At 35.0% G+C, this 16,646-nt stretch overlaps 1 protein-coding gene across 9 annotated transcripts in view; it reads left to right on the top strand.

Annotated features, from left to right (window-relative positions):
- USP34 (ubiquitin specific peptidase 34) overlaps positions 1–16,646 on the top strand; it is a 137,059-nt gene that overhangs the window by 40,983 nt on the left and 79,430 nt on the right. For all 9 annotated transcript variants that reach the window (XM_055816227.1, XM_055816223.1, XM_055816222.1 and 6 more), the window contains 5 exons: positions 1,279–1,471; positions 5,502–5,563; positions 13,790–13,871; positions 13,956–14,048; positions 16,230–16,355. In XM_055816227.1, coding sequence (XP_055672202.1) covers positions 1,279–1,471; positions 5,502–5,563; positions 13,790–13,871; positions 13,956–14,048; positions 16,230–16,355 — 556 coding nt within the window. The remainder of the gene's footprint in view (positions 1–1,278; positions 1,472–5,501; positions 5,564–13,789; positions 13,872–13,955; positions 14,049–16,229; positions 16,356–16,646) is intronic.

Here is a 16,646-nt window from a genome sequence, read left to right as displayed (position 1 = left end):
CTCCAATGGTAGATCCAGGCTTCGGCTGTCAAACAAATGGATTTTTAACACATTCTGTGTAGTTAAATCTAGTTTGGATGTAGTTGAAACGTCAAAATGCTGAAGTACAGCAGAAAAAATTAATTATGCTAACCTTATATGCACGTACCTTTCACTGTGCAATCTTTAACTGCTTCAAAATAAGCTCAGGAAAACTTGTTTCTAAACATTTTTCTTTTATGCATTCAGTTTAGAAGAAATTCTTAACTGTGTCAGTGCTTTATATGTGAAGGCATTTCAGTACAGATTTTCTTGGTATGTGTTGATCTTGTAGTCGCTTAGGTAAGACTAAGGTTGTGTTAGCTTCTGTAAGTTAGTTTTTATAAATGATTATTTCTTCTGCCTCCCATTTGTAAAGAGTATCTGTATTGCGGCTTGTTGTGCATTTTTAGATGATGCCCCCCTCCTTGTCTAAGATGTCTGCAGTAGGAAGAATTGAGCTGTTTCAAATTCTTTGGCATTTTTGGTTTCTGTGTAAGATTCCTAGAATCCCTGGTGATGCTTCTCGTGCATCTTTAAAGGTTGTAATTACTGTCAACAGAAGAAACAAGTTGGGCTTGCGTTCCTGTACTCACCTGTTGCGAAAGCAATACTGTGGCACAGGGAGTACTGATGTACAAGCACAGATGGCATGTGGTTATGGCAGAAAAAAATGTTCGTGTACCACATTTATTCTAATTGTATCAGAAAATGATTGCACGATTAATTTTTTTTCTGTTCTGTCACTGAGGCCACAAACAGGGAAATATTAATCTTCAGAGTATTATCACTGTCAGAGCTGCTTGTGGTCCACTGACACTGTTTCCAGAAATTCAGCTTTAAAATATATTAATATGTTAAGCGGATCGTGATGCTTCAGTTTTAAATAAAGTAAATAAACATGATACAGCTATGTGGAGAGGGCACCTTCCCATGAACCAGATAGGAGGTTTAGGCTTCCAACGTACATTTCTGAAGAACTCCGTGTGTTTCCTGTCTTTTTGTGGAATGAAAGAAATCTGAAGAGGTTTAAAATAAGAAATTTATTTACTTTTTAAAATAGTATGCATAATTCTGTTTTTCCTCGATGTTTTTTTATAGTTACTGGCTTTTGATAGTGATATTTTAAGGCTTAATACTCTTACAGCTATCAGAAATATGTATTTGCTGTAATGAGGAAGGTGTTCCAGGAATGTTCTAGTTTGAATCATAACCTTTTTTTTTTCTTTTTCTTTTTCTTCCATTTGTAATTTATTCTAGGTATTTATGTAAACTGTCAGACCAGGAGTTGCGACAAAGTGCAGCCCGGAACATGGCAGATTTAATGTGGAGCACAGTAAAAGAACCATTGGATACAGCCTTGTGTTTTGATAAAGAAAGTCTTGATCTTGCGTTTAAATACTTCATGTCTCCAACTCTAACAATGAGATTGGCTGGGCTGAGTCAAATAACAGTAAGAATTTTTTAAAAATACAAAAAATATTTAGAAAAAATGTTTCTTTTTGTGTTGTATGAGTTATGGACTTGTTTGGGGGCTTTTTTAATGTGTGAAAACAGCAGAATCCTCTTATATGCAGTCTTAGGAAAATAAGTCGTAATTGTGAATGTTAGGTTCACCAAGAGATAAGTCCAAGTTATGGTTATGTTCTGCAGCCTATGGACCTGTAGCACGTTTCCTGAACAGTTTACCAGGCTAAACAAAACTCTCAAAACTGTGATTTGTGACAGCTATGTAGAAGTCCCTTGACATGGCTATATCTGTTGTTTACAAAGGCTTTAGATCTGTTTTCATTTTTACCTTTACAGTATCTTGACTATTGTAATTAGTTGCATCTTTGTGTTGTACACACCTCTTTTTCCTGTTGGTTTAGTATAGTCTGTTTCTCAAGAGAGCAGTTTTCTGCATTAATTAGCAGAAGGCTGAATTGAAGAGGTAAATATATAGAGCATCAAATAGAAATAGATGAAAACAAAAAACACCACCCTTCTCTTTCCCATGGAAATGCTCCAGATTGCTCTGGTCAAGATACACTGTATATCTTTCGTCTGTCGTTGCTTCCTATGCGTGTATTATAGCCATAGAGTTCAGTTGTACTGAAGGTCAAAAGCAAACTTTCTTTATTCATCTGAGCCTTTTCAATTTTGTGTTTCTTCTGACACTCCAGTATTTAAAATTTATAGCTCATGCTGTCATGTTTGCCTTAATGCACAAAGTGATAAATAGGAAGAAACTGTACTAGAATGAACAAACATGTTGTCCTTAAGTTTTGTAGTACTTTCTGAACATGTTTGGCCTTCTCTGCTCCACTGACTGTCAGTAAATTCAAGACAAGTTTACTTAAACTTGAATTTGCTTCTCACTATATTTATATATAAAGTACTTACAATTGTTTTAATAAATGGCAATTGGAAGTAACCTGTAAGTATTTCCAGACAGATTATTGGATTTTTTTAACCAAAGTATTTAATTTACATAGCTCTATAACCTACTAAGTTAAAAAAAACCAACACAAACCAAAACTGTGAACTACATCCACTCAGTGTTAATTAAATGCTATTCTAAGGGTGACTGCATTTATTGGACTTGAATTCATTACCCATTCAGTTTTGCATTTATATGAATGAAAATGTAATGCAGTTCATCCAGTAAAGATGCTAAAGCATAAAGATACAAAAAAAGTTAACTTCTGGAGGAAATAGTGACATTACTGTAAGCATAATTTATATAGACAAGTAATCCTTATGATTTCATATGAATGCTGGATATAATATGCTCAGTGCCTGAATTCTAGTTTTCTGTCATAATTAATTAGTGTAAAGTGAATGTTTAGGGGTTTTTTTGTGTGGTAAGAAAACTTCAGAGAGTTGATGAAGGTAGGTGAAAATAGAACATATAACATTGATTTTTCATTGCTGTGTGCTTTATTATTTATTCGGTTACAGTTATCTCATAATATCTGGCAGATAAATTGTAAAATACAACCATTAACTGGGCATAAAAGTAACTTACTACTTTTTAAATTCTGCACAGTTCTGGAAAATGTCGTTTTCAGTACCATTGATTTTGAAGTAAATTTCCAATGATTGCCTAGCTCCAGTTATGTTACGTTTTTATTCCTGTAGGTACTTCCCTCTGGTTTAGTACAATTGTCCTTGTTCAACTACTAATGTATGTCTTTTTGTTTATCCTTACCAAAAGAAAGTCTGTAAATAAGAATGCATCAGTTTGTTTATTTTTTCAGGCATGCAGTTCATTTAAGGGAGGGTGAAATTGTGTTATTTCAAATAGTTGTATGTTTTGATCTGTTAGGATTGATAAAAATGACTGCAAAAAGTGACATTTGTAGTAACAGACATGTATTACCAGAAGCAAAAATTTACAGTATTTTTAGACTAAAGCAAATTGGTTTCAACTTGTAAAAAAAAATGTAATGTTGTTTGTTAATAAGTTAGTAAGTCTTTTTGTATGATTAGTCTCTAAAACTGCTCTGTAACACTGAGTGAATTTGTTGTTTCTCATTCAAATCACAGGAAGCTTTATTTTTGTTGTTACCTTGTTTGCCTTTGATTTACTCTCCCAGTCATCTGTTGCGGTGGTTGAGCTCCAAAATATCCTTTTCCCTCACAAATAGGACTCTTGGTTTTCATGTTCTTCCACTTGCAGATGAACTTAAGCATGTGAAAATGAATCCTCATAACTGATCTGGCCATCCTGCCTTTTACAGTTTTTCAACTCTTTTTTATTTGGTTCTGTGAATTAGTGAGAATGCAAATGCAACATAGTTAGGTTTTTCCAGAACAAATTCAGTGCAAAACTTGAACAGTCTTTCAAATTTATTCTTCTTGCGTTGGTTTCCTATGTAGAAAGTTTAATTACCTTTGGTGCCTGGGTCTCAAGAAAAGACTTGCTAGGAAGATGCCTTCTTGTTTTCAGCTTTCTTCACTGAAGGCTTTATATATTCGTTGTTAGTTAGTACTTTGTAACTAACACTTCTGTGTTACATTAATTGAGTGTCTGGGCACAGGTGTCTTTAGTTTCTTACAATGTTTTATATATAGTAAAAAATTGTAGAAGTATTTCATTCCCTCTGGCATTTCATGGTAACAGAACGTGAAGTGCAAAAAATGTTAGGAGGCTAGCGAGAAGGTGGTGCAGCACTATCCCATGTGTATTTTGTTTTGCGCTGTTGTGTCAGAATTCTAAGAATTTAGTTGAAATTACTGTAAAAATTGTTTGAAAATTCCAAGATGAAAACACCATTTGTCAAAATGTTGTTTGATAAGGATTTTGTGTGGGAAATCTGGATCAACATGTGAGCATGGATTTAAAAATTGATGGTAGTTACAGTTCAATACTCTTTCACTCTTTGATCCCTTTCAAAACATTTTTGGTTGGGGCACTAATCTTCAGAAAAGCCAGTGAACTTTCACTTCTTTATTTGACCCAATTCTAATTGGTCATAATAATTTCTTCATGAAGTTCTGTTCACATGTTTTTCCACTCCTAAATATGTTTCATTTGAAAGTATCTATTAATAACTTTTCTGTTAATAATTGTGTAATCAGTCTGTCATGTCTCACTAATTTTAATGCATATTATCAATTTTGTTTCTTCAAAAACGTATTTCCCCATGAAAATTGTTGATTAGACATAAATAAATCTTTGTGTAAAGACTTCAGGAGATTGGCTGTCACCTGAAAGAAAAGAGTAAATATTTTGACAAAGTTCTACAACAAGTTTAATTTGAATTTCAAAAGTTCACGTTACCATGTTTTTAATTTTTTCGAAAACAAAATGACAAATAAGTTTTATTTTTATTAGAATGTTTTTGTTTATTAATACTTTAAAAATTTTTTTTAAAATATTATGGACATGTGAAGAGTTGGATATAGAGCCATCTTTGTATCTGGAGTGTCGATGTTGAGGAAAAAGGTGGAAAAGAGATTTAAACCTTTTAACAGGCTCCCTCCACCTCTCCACCCCCCCCAGGATGACTTGAATTTATCAGTTCAGATGCCTTTGAAAGCTTTGTATCATATAGAAATACGTAATTTTCATTGTCCGATTTTGTAGCCTTTCAACACTTGATAATTTGACAAAAGAAATCTTCACTGTTGTAGTAAATGTTACAATAATGGAGAAACATCCTAAAAGTTTCCAGAGTAGGTGTTTCATTTCTCATGAAAACTGATGTGCAAAGTGGCTGCTACACACCTTGTTTTGATTTCTGGAGTGGGTGGAGTTTTGTAACATCACCTAATTGCTTTAGTGAAAGAAAGGTTGAATAATAAAGAAAATGGGTCCTCCTTGCCTACAAGAATGCCTGTTCAGATTTTTGTCATAGGGTTTTATTTCAAAACATTGAAATTACTAGAAAAATTTGTTTACTGTCATGAATACTATTTTTTAAATATAAGAAAACTACCTCACCAGATATTCAGATAAAATTTTAATTTTTTTTCCTTCCTTTTTCTAACTATAGAACCAACTTCATACCTTCAATGATGTGTGTAATAATGAGTCATTAGTTTCAGACACAGAAACGTAAGTAGGAACATTATTATGAATACTTTAAGTGTGCTATATGATTGCATTTCTTCTGTATTGTTGTTATGGATTGCACGCAGTAAGGAACAGTGATAATGCAAGGCATTTATTAGAAATATTCTAATCAGGGGTTTAACAAATGGTTTCAAATCGTAACTTTAAAAATATTTCTAAATGTTTCTGGATTTTTTTACTGTCTTAAAAAGTAGAGTCAAGGTAACCTTTAGAAAAATGTAGATAGTAAAATAGTAAATACCTGTAACTGGCCATTATCTCCACTGTGATACATACATACATACAAGCCAGCTAGATGACATCCTAGTGGTATTTTTGTGGTTTTCTCGTTTCTCCTGATTATTTAGTTAATGAAGACTTGTCTTGCCATCGCTGGCTCCCAGCCTTGTTAGTAGTTTTATGCTGAGTCTGTGAGGCTATTTGTTTTTTCTCTTCAAAGTCATTATTTGTATAATTCAGGTGTGTTTTAACAGTTCTAAAGGGGACCCTCATAAATCTTTGAGGAGATTCATGTGTGGGATTGGATTCCAGTGAGGAAATGTATTGATTTTTGTAGTAACTCTAAACTTAATGTTAGGACTGTCTAGAATTTAGACAAAAGTATGTCTTCAGGTAGTTGAAATAACTGTTCTTTTGAAATGATAGGCAAAGTGTGTGAAATCTAGGATTTTACTTGTGATATACTCCTTATGTTTATCTTGGGGTGTGATACTCTCTTTCCCTTTATCTTGGGTGTTGCATCTATGTGCCTGTCTGTCTCGTTACAGACACACACTCTCCAGTATCTTTTGCTCATTAATGAGAAGACTGTTACAGCAGCAGTTGGCTTGCTTTTTTGTCTGGGTGGTTTTATTTTGACACTTGCTTATTGAAACCTGGCAGCAGTCAAGACCACAATACTGTAGATTTCTTGTTAATAACACCTTGAATATTTGAAGTTAAATTTATGGTAATAGGCTGATATTTAAAATAAAGAATCAGAATCTGGGGCAGTTTTGCTTCCATAAAGATCTGAAAATACCTTGAGAATACAAAACAAGTAACCACTTGTGATCAACTTTTTCTTGTCTTTTGTTCACTAAATCAGTAAGTGAACATGAATCAATGCTATCCATTAACTTTAAAGGAAATTTTGATACATAATCTCAGAAAAAATTTAAAGAATTCCCATCAAGTATAATGCAGATATCTTACTATGACCTGATGAAACCTGAATGTAATGTCATCAAGTCCATGTACATTTCCACAAATTTGCATTCTTGTAATAAATGTTAATCACACATGTATTATTTTATTATAATATTAACATAATATATCCTTGTATGTAATTGTTACTTCTAGATTTTGTGCCCTGGGAGAGGTGTTGGGTTTTTTCCAGAGCCTCTAGTTCTATAGCAGTAGAAGTAAATACTACAGGAGCATAACACGTTGAGTATGTGAGGTGGCTTGGTTGATGGGTATTTTCAATATTGTGCTGCGAGTTTATGGTGTATTGTTACACTGGGACTGCCAAACCTTAATTTTATCCATTTCTTCTTCCTTCATGTTGAAAATCTGAAACTGACGTGTTTCTTGGTTAGTGTATCTTCTGAAACACATTGTGAATGAAATAGTTTTTTACTAGTAGTAACTAACATCAACAAGAAGTTATTCTGCCAGTTAAATCTAATAAGCTGTTTGATTTTCTGTGTCAAATATAAGAAAGGAAAGTTATCAACTGGGGGGAAAAAAGAGAAGGGTGCCTACATTTCCCTGCAGAAGAGCAGATGTACTATGCAAGAACATCAGAGTTATTTTAAAGCTGAAGGAAATTGTCAAATTCTCATTTGGGATATTACTTTCTTGGCAAGGGCATCTGTAAACAGCCTGTCATTTGAAAGGAATGCAGCATGAACAGAAGACCTTCTTTTCCACTTTTGTAGTATGTGATTTTTTTTTTTATTCTATTCTGAATTCCAATCAGTCTGGTGTTTTACCTGAAAAGTTGGGTACAAAGCAGTAACAAGTATTGCTGCTCATCTTCAAATATCTTTTGGAATCACTGGTTTCTTCCATCCAAATAATCAGAAAAGGCTGGTGCAGAAGGATGGGGAAAATGTCTTACTTCTACAGTTTGTTCAGTACAAAGCTTCCCTCTCATTACAGACTGTGTTCCTGAGAAATTTTTGGATGAGAAGGCGCTTACGGAGTTGGCAGTGATTGAATGAGCAGCAAAAGGAAAGCTTTTCATTCCTATTTTCTTTCTTTAGTGGAAAAAGGAAGTCTAAGATTTATTTGTACCTTTGTAGCCTCTGCAGAATTATCAAAGGAGGATGTTTTGCTTTATGTCTGGTCATCCCCATTATGTGTTTTGACTTTTCCAGATGCATTTGGAACTGTCAACCTTTGGGATTTCTCCTTCTGTATCTTGATAAGGTGGGTTTGCGGGAGGTATCTGTTTTTTTAAAAAAGAGCTGTCAGTTAGTCCTAGCTCTTTCCCTTTTGTTGGGAAGTACCATCAGGATTTTTTAGCAACTATTTTGCAACAGTAGCTTCCCACCTTTATCTGCATGGTTGCAAATTTTTTCATGGTAAGACAAGCTAAAGCATCTTCTGACTAGCAAAACACTGGATTTCACAATTTACACTTGAAAACAGCAGAAAGCTGAGACACAGGAGTCTGTTTTCTAGCTCCAGGTATTTGTATGTCTTTTTAGATTTAGTGTATTTGACTGTCTTCTCTAGGGTTGAGGGTTTGTGGTGACTGAGTATGTGTATTGTCCAGATACTTGCAATGTCTCAGTGACTCCAACTTCATAGTAACCCTCAGAGAAATATTTTTAATTTAGTTATCCCTGGCTCTTAAGATAGAATCAAATTCTTTGCAATCTGAGGTAATGAAGAGTATGAAATCTGTTGAAGCTAAAAACAATGAGGCTGAGCAGAAGAGTTTTCAAGTCATTGCATAGTGATTCGTAAAACTATTTTGCTGATGCCAGTTAGTGAAAAATGATCGTGCCTTTCAGGGAGGGGAAGATTTTTTTCCTTTGTGCTATTTGGACCACAGGAGGAAAACGTGTTGGTTTTTCTTTATTAAGGACACTGGTAGCTTGTGGAAATAACATGTGTAAAGAGATATTTTGTTTTGCTCTTCTCTTGGCAGGCAGCCAGGAATTTGGGTTTCAGCTTGATGTTGAGGCAACCTCCCATCTAATTTAAAAAACTTGACTACTCTCACTTAAAAAGCTTCTTATGGAGTAACTTCAGATGTCCAAAATTCCTTTCACCTGTGATTAGAAAGATCTGGGCTATTTCTTTTCCTTTCTTTTCCCTCTTTTTCCTTATTTATTGCGCTATTAAACTGCTAGTTTTGTATTGCTTTTTCCCTTCGCCACTGTTCTCTTAGCTCCTATTAACTCTTGCTTTCTCAATTTTTGAAATTGAGAAATCCAGCTCGCTAGCTGGATTTATGGCAGCATCATTTAAACTTTTCTTCCCCTCTCTCCATTCCACATTCCAGGGATTTTTTCACATTTTCTCTGAAAAAAAACCCAACCAACCAGTAGTAAAGCTTTTTACTCCACTCATCAATGTTTCTTTCTGGTGGTATATGCCTTTCTAGTGGCATACATAGTAGTTTACTAAATATTCGAGATGATGTCGGAGTGGTGGTTTTGGAGCCTGCAGAGCATCAAATAGGAAAATGTGTGCTCGTAAACAAAACCATGTGCTTGAATGTGTGTTGAGAAGGTGCCTGCTATATCCTCTTTACATTTCTGGTCCTAAATAGTTGAGATCAGTGTATTGCATCTGTTGTTGTGTTGTAGAACTATTTCCGTGATTTTGTCAAGAAATGTTAGTGCTCATCCTTTGCAAGTTGCTCATTATATTGCTGCATTTTATCTTGTAAGCTTTTACATATTTTTCAGTGACGTTGCTGACTTGCTGGTGTATTTCATCCAGTACCGAGCTGGTGTGTTTTTGTAGATGCGTGGTGAATTGTGTTGGGAATTGACTGGCTGGATAAATAAGGCTTTCTCTGGGGGGGTATTTTGTTGTGGGATTTGTTCCTGGATCTGGGTCATCGTGTGGCTACCAAGTATTGCACCACAGCCTTAGATTAAAATGTTTCTAGGACTTTACCCGGTCCTCTTATAGACAGGCATTCTTTGACCTACCTGGAAAACACATAAACTGTAGTTTTCCTCTGTATAGTTTTATTTACAATAATGAACAAAGTGCAAGCTTAGTACTTGCCTTTCCTAAGTGCAGTTCATAAACATCAAGTTATATCACAAATGGCATAGCTTCCACTCTCTTCCCTGCAGTCTCATGGAATGCCTGTGGAAAGTAATGTCAAAAGTGCTTGAATTTCATTTCCTGAAAGTGTTTGGTTTTTTTTTTTTGAGAGATACAGATTGTCAGTGCATTTAAATGAAAAGTCTAGGGAGAAGGTGATGGAATCTAGAGATCATCAAGCCCAATATATTTTGCAGATTTCCAGTGTGAGAAAGATTTAGAGGCTATTAAACTAGACTAGCTGCTCCCTTTACTTTTTCATTCTTTTCTTGTCCTCCCTCACCCAACATAGACTTGTAGAGAATATCAAGTTCTTTAAATGACTTTTGCTATCCCAATTACTGAATCTGTGGAAAAACAGCTAATACATGTTATTAGCAAGATGTGTGTTCTTACTGTGAAGGCCTGTATGACTTAGATACCTAATTTGTAAAACCATTTTTGTACTGCTGCTTCCATGTTAGAGTAAGCATACCTATACTTAGATCATAATGCATGTTTTTCACTCTCACTGTTTGCTTCAGGATGAAGAGGAAAATTTTTCTACAACCTTTTGAAGAACTTCTTTTACAAGAAAATTTGAGCATACCTTTACTGAAAATTGAGTTATTGATGAGTTGCCTGAATTGTAGTTTTATTGTCTAGTAATAGTTATACAATAATTTGCAAATTGCTTTATGAAAAGATACTTTTGAATTACGAAAAATACAGATGATTTGAAATTGAAATCTATATGGAAGAAATTTTAACATAGCTAGAAACTGAAAGGTAGCCACATTGAAAAATATTGAAAATTATACTTTAAATCCTCTAGTAAAATGTCCAGGTTGCCGTGGTGATTTGGGACAACTTGGAACTCAATGAATTTTTATGAATTTGAGTGTATCTGAAATTTCTCAAGGTTATAGGGCTTCTGATAATTATTAAATTAAAATGGGGTAAATGACAGTACACAGACTTAAATCATAGGTTGATTTATCCATAGGCTGGCAAGGTTTTTTTATTTATATGAAGTTCTGGAATTGCTTGTGAGTTAAGATGTTAGCTCTGTTTGGAAGTGAGAAAACTTACCAAGGAGCTGGAAAACCACTGGATGAAAAAAAACTTTCCTGAAACTGAAGTGTTGAGGAAATAAGTCAGGCATCCTTCATTTACACTGAAATTAGTTTTCTTTGGTGAATCCTTGAATCTACTATCCCAAATGTATTTCTTAGTATATGAGAGAACAAAATACTTGGTGCTGGTAATAACTTTGTCATTTTAAAAGGCAGTGTATTTAGTGATTGGTGTGCCCTCAGCAAAACATTCTGGGAGGAACAGTTCTCGCTGGGAAACACAAAGGCTGCATTCTACCTTTCACAAGGATCCTCTTGTTTTTTGTCATCCTCAACAAATCCATATCAAATGAATGTTTACCTTCAGAAATCTGAGATGTCATTTTATCACGGTTGAGCTCACCAGTATGATAAAGAGATTTTACTGCTGAGAGTACATCTATTAAAAAAAGGCATTCCATGAAAAGAATAATCCATTATTTCTCAGAAGAAAAATGTTGCCAATTAGAGATAGAGAACTGCCATACTTATTTAATAAAATGTGAAGGAACTCACTAAGAGAGTTTTTGTTCTTTCCTGTGGAGTAGCTAAAATGCAACCAATGACTGGATACAATGTCTAATGGACTTTGTGGCACTAGCAGAAGTGTTTGGTTTAGAGAGACACACTGAAGAGTAAGTCCTTTCATGCTAACATTGCCTGGCAGTGTTTATCTGGGATTCATTCTGAAAGCAACAGGTTTAAAAATTCAGACCCAAGAAGAAATTAAGTGGTCGTGGAACAAAATTGCCTCCATTGACTTATGGCTCATGTGTTAAGGCTTTTGCACCTTATGGAGGACTATATGCAGTGATTTTTTTTACAGTTTGTATCTAGAAATGCATCCATTTAGGTCTCCTGCATCTAGTGGATGTATGTTCACTCGTGTGACCAGGTCTGCCTACCTTTTATAGGTGCAAAATGCAAACTATGAGGCTTCCTGCTTATACTTTGGTCACGTAGCAGGAGCACTTCGGCCCGCAGCAAGGGGAAGCAGTGTAAAGCCGTAAGAAGGAGGTGGGGGCAAACAGGTTGTAGGTTCATGGCACTTTTTTGCAGGCTGCGTTTGGTTTTCACAGTGTGGGTTGGGCACTTACGATTTAAGATCAATGTGTAGTATTGGGTCTGCCAGCTGTCTGACAAAATGGAAAGTACCAGAGCTGTATGGGCAATGCCACTGTGGTCACGTGTGCTTGTCAGCATGGAGGCAGGTGGATAAGAGCGTTTTTTAGAGCTGTGTGTGTTGCTAAAAGGAGACTGTTAGCATATATTCAAATGAATAATAAGGTCCCTTAGCTGTAAAATCTGCAAAATTACAGCTCGCATGTCAAAAGGTCTTGTTTTAGATTTTGTTTGACAGAAATGCAAGCCCTCAGTGGGTCTGTAATGTGCATGCTCCAAGTTTGGGTTGGGGTGGGCATCTTTGGCGGGTTGGGGGTGGTGGTTGGATTTTGGTTTTGTTTTGAAATGAGGCTGTAGGAAGTTAAGTAGATCTTGATTTCATGGAAGAGATCTGGCTTACCTTTTTCATCCCTCTGAGCAGATACTGAAAAGTCAATTTGACAGGGTATAAGAACTAATTTATCAATAGGCTGTAAGTGATACTATTGGTAAATTGTACCTCACAAGCTACTTACTACTTAAATGTTGGGGACGTTATCTTTTTTGAGCAATATAAGAACATTTGATTCCCCATGTCCTGGAATTAGAATGGGAGAAGTCAGTATAGGAATGGTGTTGAGTAACAGGAATTTTGCTCCTTGAGTTCATCCATAGGGATCAGGCAATTCAAAACAATTGATGAACTGGCAATGTGCCCTGGAAAAGCGAATCCTGTTTGGAAGACCTACAAAGGCAGTCTCTTTGTACTTAAAGAATCTTCTTTTCTTACAGCGGATGATAAAGGTTGGCAATCCTGGAATTTTAATAGTGACCATAAACATGACACATACAGTACTGGTAAAAATAATTCTTCCTGTAGTCCTCTAAGACGTCCCCTCCCTCCCATCCACTCCTGTTTGTGAAACAGAGGGCTTTTATTCCAGGGCCATTTAAAACTACAGGCTGTTCTTTAAATACTGTGATGTCCTCTAATTGCTTCTGGTGCCAAAATCTGGATAAACAAACATTTACTTGAAAGGAAGGAATAAAAAGGAGCTTATGCACTAGTTTCCAGACAGAGCAGTCCTTTCTGGAAGTTCAACTTTTGTTTTGGAAAATTCAGTTTCCTTGTGCTCTCCTGTTTGAATGTTTGCTTATGGATTGGCAGTGGGTAGAGTTCCCCATTCTTATGGGTGAAAGAAAATGAGAATTTTGAAGTATCTGTATGCTACATATGTGTGAGTTTGACTGTGTAAAACATAGGGTTTTTAAAGCTATGTGAGTTGCTATTTATGCAAGAGAATCTAAAAATGTTTATGTTACTTTCTTTAAAAAATAGTTCTGGAATTTCACGATGAATTCAGGTTAAATAGCACTGTTTATCAAAATCTTACCTGTGAGGTCTTCAAAAGTGGTCTGCAGGTGGTCTGTTGAGCTCTATTAACTAATAAAATAGGTAGAGTTGTTGGCTACAGGTTTGCTAATGAACCAGAGGGGTGAGTGGGAAATGTTGGTATTTGGCATTAGCCTTCCAGCTACAGAAAAAATGCGGAAATCTTTTGCTTCCTACCTGAATGAACAAATGTTGAGTATGCTTTGCGTTCAAAAAAGTTTTCGTGTGCTTACTACGATTACAGATCTTATTTTGAAAAAACATGCTGTGCTAGGGAAGAGCACAGCATATACATTATAGACCGATAATTTTACATATGTCCACTCTTCTTTTCATCTCTAGATCAATTGCAAAAGAGCTTGCAGACTGGCTTATCAGCAACAATGTAGTTGAGCACATTTTTGGACCAAATTTACATATTGAGGTTTGTATGAAATTACTATTTTTAGTATAAACATGGGGGTGTAACTTCTAGTAAATCTTTCCTCAATATGTTCTCATTTTGCAGATCATCAAACAGTGCCAAGTGATTCTGAATTTTCTTGCAGCTGAAGGGAGACTTAGTACTCAACATATAGACTGTATTTGGGCTGCAGCACAGGTATATATAACAATTTTATAATTGCAGGAGTGATTAAAAACCCACAAAATAGAAAATGGCAAGTTGATTTTGTTTTACATTCTTAAAGTTAAGTTTTTTACTTTGTCTGTCTGTCTGAGTGTTTTGCTGACCAAAATTTCAAGTTAGGTAATTGCCACAGTTACTGGTTTTTATTAGATGCAAAAATTCACCTATGCTACTTTCATACAAGGAAAACCTGAAGTTGTATAGCAAGGACATAGTGTTTTCACTAAGAATGGTGATGAAGATTGTAGGGTAGATGTAATACTTTTACTGTCGTGCTAAATTGCCTTGCTGCGATGTATTGTAGCTTCCATTTCTGGTACTCCTGGTGGGAACAATCAGGTGAAAATTGTGACAATGAAGTTCACAGCTGTGCCATGGTGCTGGTGTTACAGTCTATAGAAGGCACTGAGATTTTATTTTTTGCTTGGTAAACGTGGAAACTCTGATAGGTTTTTTTCCTTTGGAAAGCTATATTTGTTTGCTAATTTTAATGGATTGCTAGGCTTTTTATTTTAGGTTGTGAAATTTATTATTTAGGGGATTTGAATACAGTAGACATCTTGATTTCCTGTTGTGGAAACTGTTTTTCCATGGTTTCAGTCTGCTTTTGTTAATCAAACAAACAAACAAACAAAAACCAAGCACCAGAAAAACCCCTCAAGGTTTCAGTGTCAATTTTTCTAAAAAATACCCTCAAAATGAAGGTCAGAAATAAAATTGATCTTTTTGACAGGAACATACTTTTATACAAGTTAGAATTTGAAGGGTTGGGGTTTTTTGTGTTCAGTATTTCTCTGTAATTTGTTTCAAATAATGCTGTGTATACATTCTGAAACCTCTGTAGTCCATTGTCATTATAACATGCAGCTGCTACGTAATAAATGCTCATTATAACAGCATTCACTCTACTAGGCTCCAACAAATTTCTGTATCAGAGTAATTAATGATTACTTACTTCACTTACCTTTTTAAAGCAATATTTTAGCTCCCTTGATTGCACACACATAGTAACTAACACTAGCGTTAGACCTCTGGATTTTAATTATCTTTTATAGTATTTTAAGAACTTAATATATTACCCAAATGTGATAAGTCTTCCACAGTTCACATGTTCATTTTGACACCCTGATATTTTCAGAATATACGTGTTCGATTGTATGTCCTGATTACTTCCTGTAAAAGGTTTAAACCTCTAATGTTATTTAAAAGACTGACACATTTAGACTGTAAGAAGAGAAGGCCTTAAAGAATCCATCTTCCACTTTTTAAACTTTTTGACAAAAATTTATCTTCTCTGAGTAGAGGCAGATATCTCAACATGTTTAAATGCATCCCTCTATAGAACCCGCATCATTACATTTAAATCCTGTGAAGGATGGCCTGTACCTCATAAACTGCTGACACAGATATTTTATATGCCAAGAATGCAAGATAAAATAACTAATGAAAAAAAAACCTTTTGAGGTGCCTGTGTGGCAACCAGCGTTAAGAATGTTTTTTCTAGAAGCTTCCTGTAACCATTATTTTATTCTTTTGAATATAAACATCCTTACAAACGTAATGAAACCCTTTGAGTGACTATGAAAAGCAGCATTTAACCTAAGAGGTAAGCATCTAGGAGCACTGTAACTTCAATGTGTAAGTAGAGTAGTTAGCTAAATACATTGTCATATTTTTTGACATCCACTACTGGAAGGAAAACCGAATTATAAGTAATCCTCACACAGTTCACACAGTCTGTTCTCTCAGTCTCATATTAGTCTGTAATGTCTTTATTTGTATTTACCACTGCTAATAAGGTAATCACTGCAAATATTACTTCCCTCAGGATTTAGCATATACACTAATATTTTATAAGTTACAGTTAAGTTAAAATACCACATGAACTTCCAGTTCTTCTTTTCACCAAATCTCTTGGAACTGGAAATAAGGAAGATGTTGTTACAGTTGATTTCACTAAACTTTATATGCTTCGCAGTGTAAAAATGAAGTTAAGGCAAAATGTCAAGTCTGATGTAGTTTGGAATTACTGGACAAGTGTTTCTGAGAATTTGTGCAAAGGTGGTGTTTAATTGCTCGAATTTTATCAATTTTTGACATTTTTTTTAGAAATTTATTTTGCTGTTACCTTCTCCGTTTATTTCTACTTTGTAGCTAAAGCATTGCAGTCGTTACATACATGACTTGTTTCCTTCTTTGATCAAAAACCTGGACCCTGTCCCACTTAGACATCTTCTTAACCTGGTCTCAACTCTTCATCCAAGTGCTCACACTGAACAGGTAAAGAGGAGCCAAACAAAATCACTGTAATGAGAAAAGAAACTATGTTAGTATATTAGTCAAGCATTATGGATTTGTCTTTGTTTTTCTAAAGGAATGCATGTAAAAATAATATTCAGTAATGCATGAAGAGGACATTATGTGAGTAAAGTTGTAATATTTCTTCAAGTAGGCCTTTTCTGGCTTTTGAATTATAATCTTTTTCAGAGGTTTTTGAGGACTACGTAACCACTGATAGAAGATTTTAACTTCATGTCTGAAGTTAAAAAGTGTTTCACACAACATTACTTT

The sequence above is a fragment of the Falco peregrinus genome, chromosome 11, assembly GCF_023634155.1.
Source record: "Falco peregrinus isolate bFalPer1 chromosome 11, bFalPer1.pri, whole genome shotgun sequence".
In the NCBI taxonomy this organism is placed as follows: Eukaryota; Metazoa; Chordata; class Aves; order Falconiformes; family Falconidae; genus Falco; species Falco peregrinus.
This window is presented reverse-complemented; position numbering and strand designations above follow the sequence as displayed.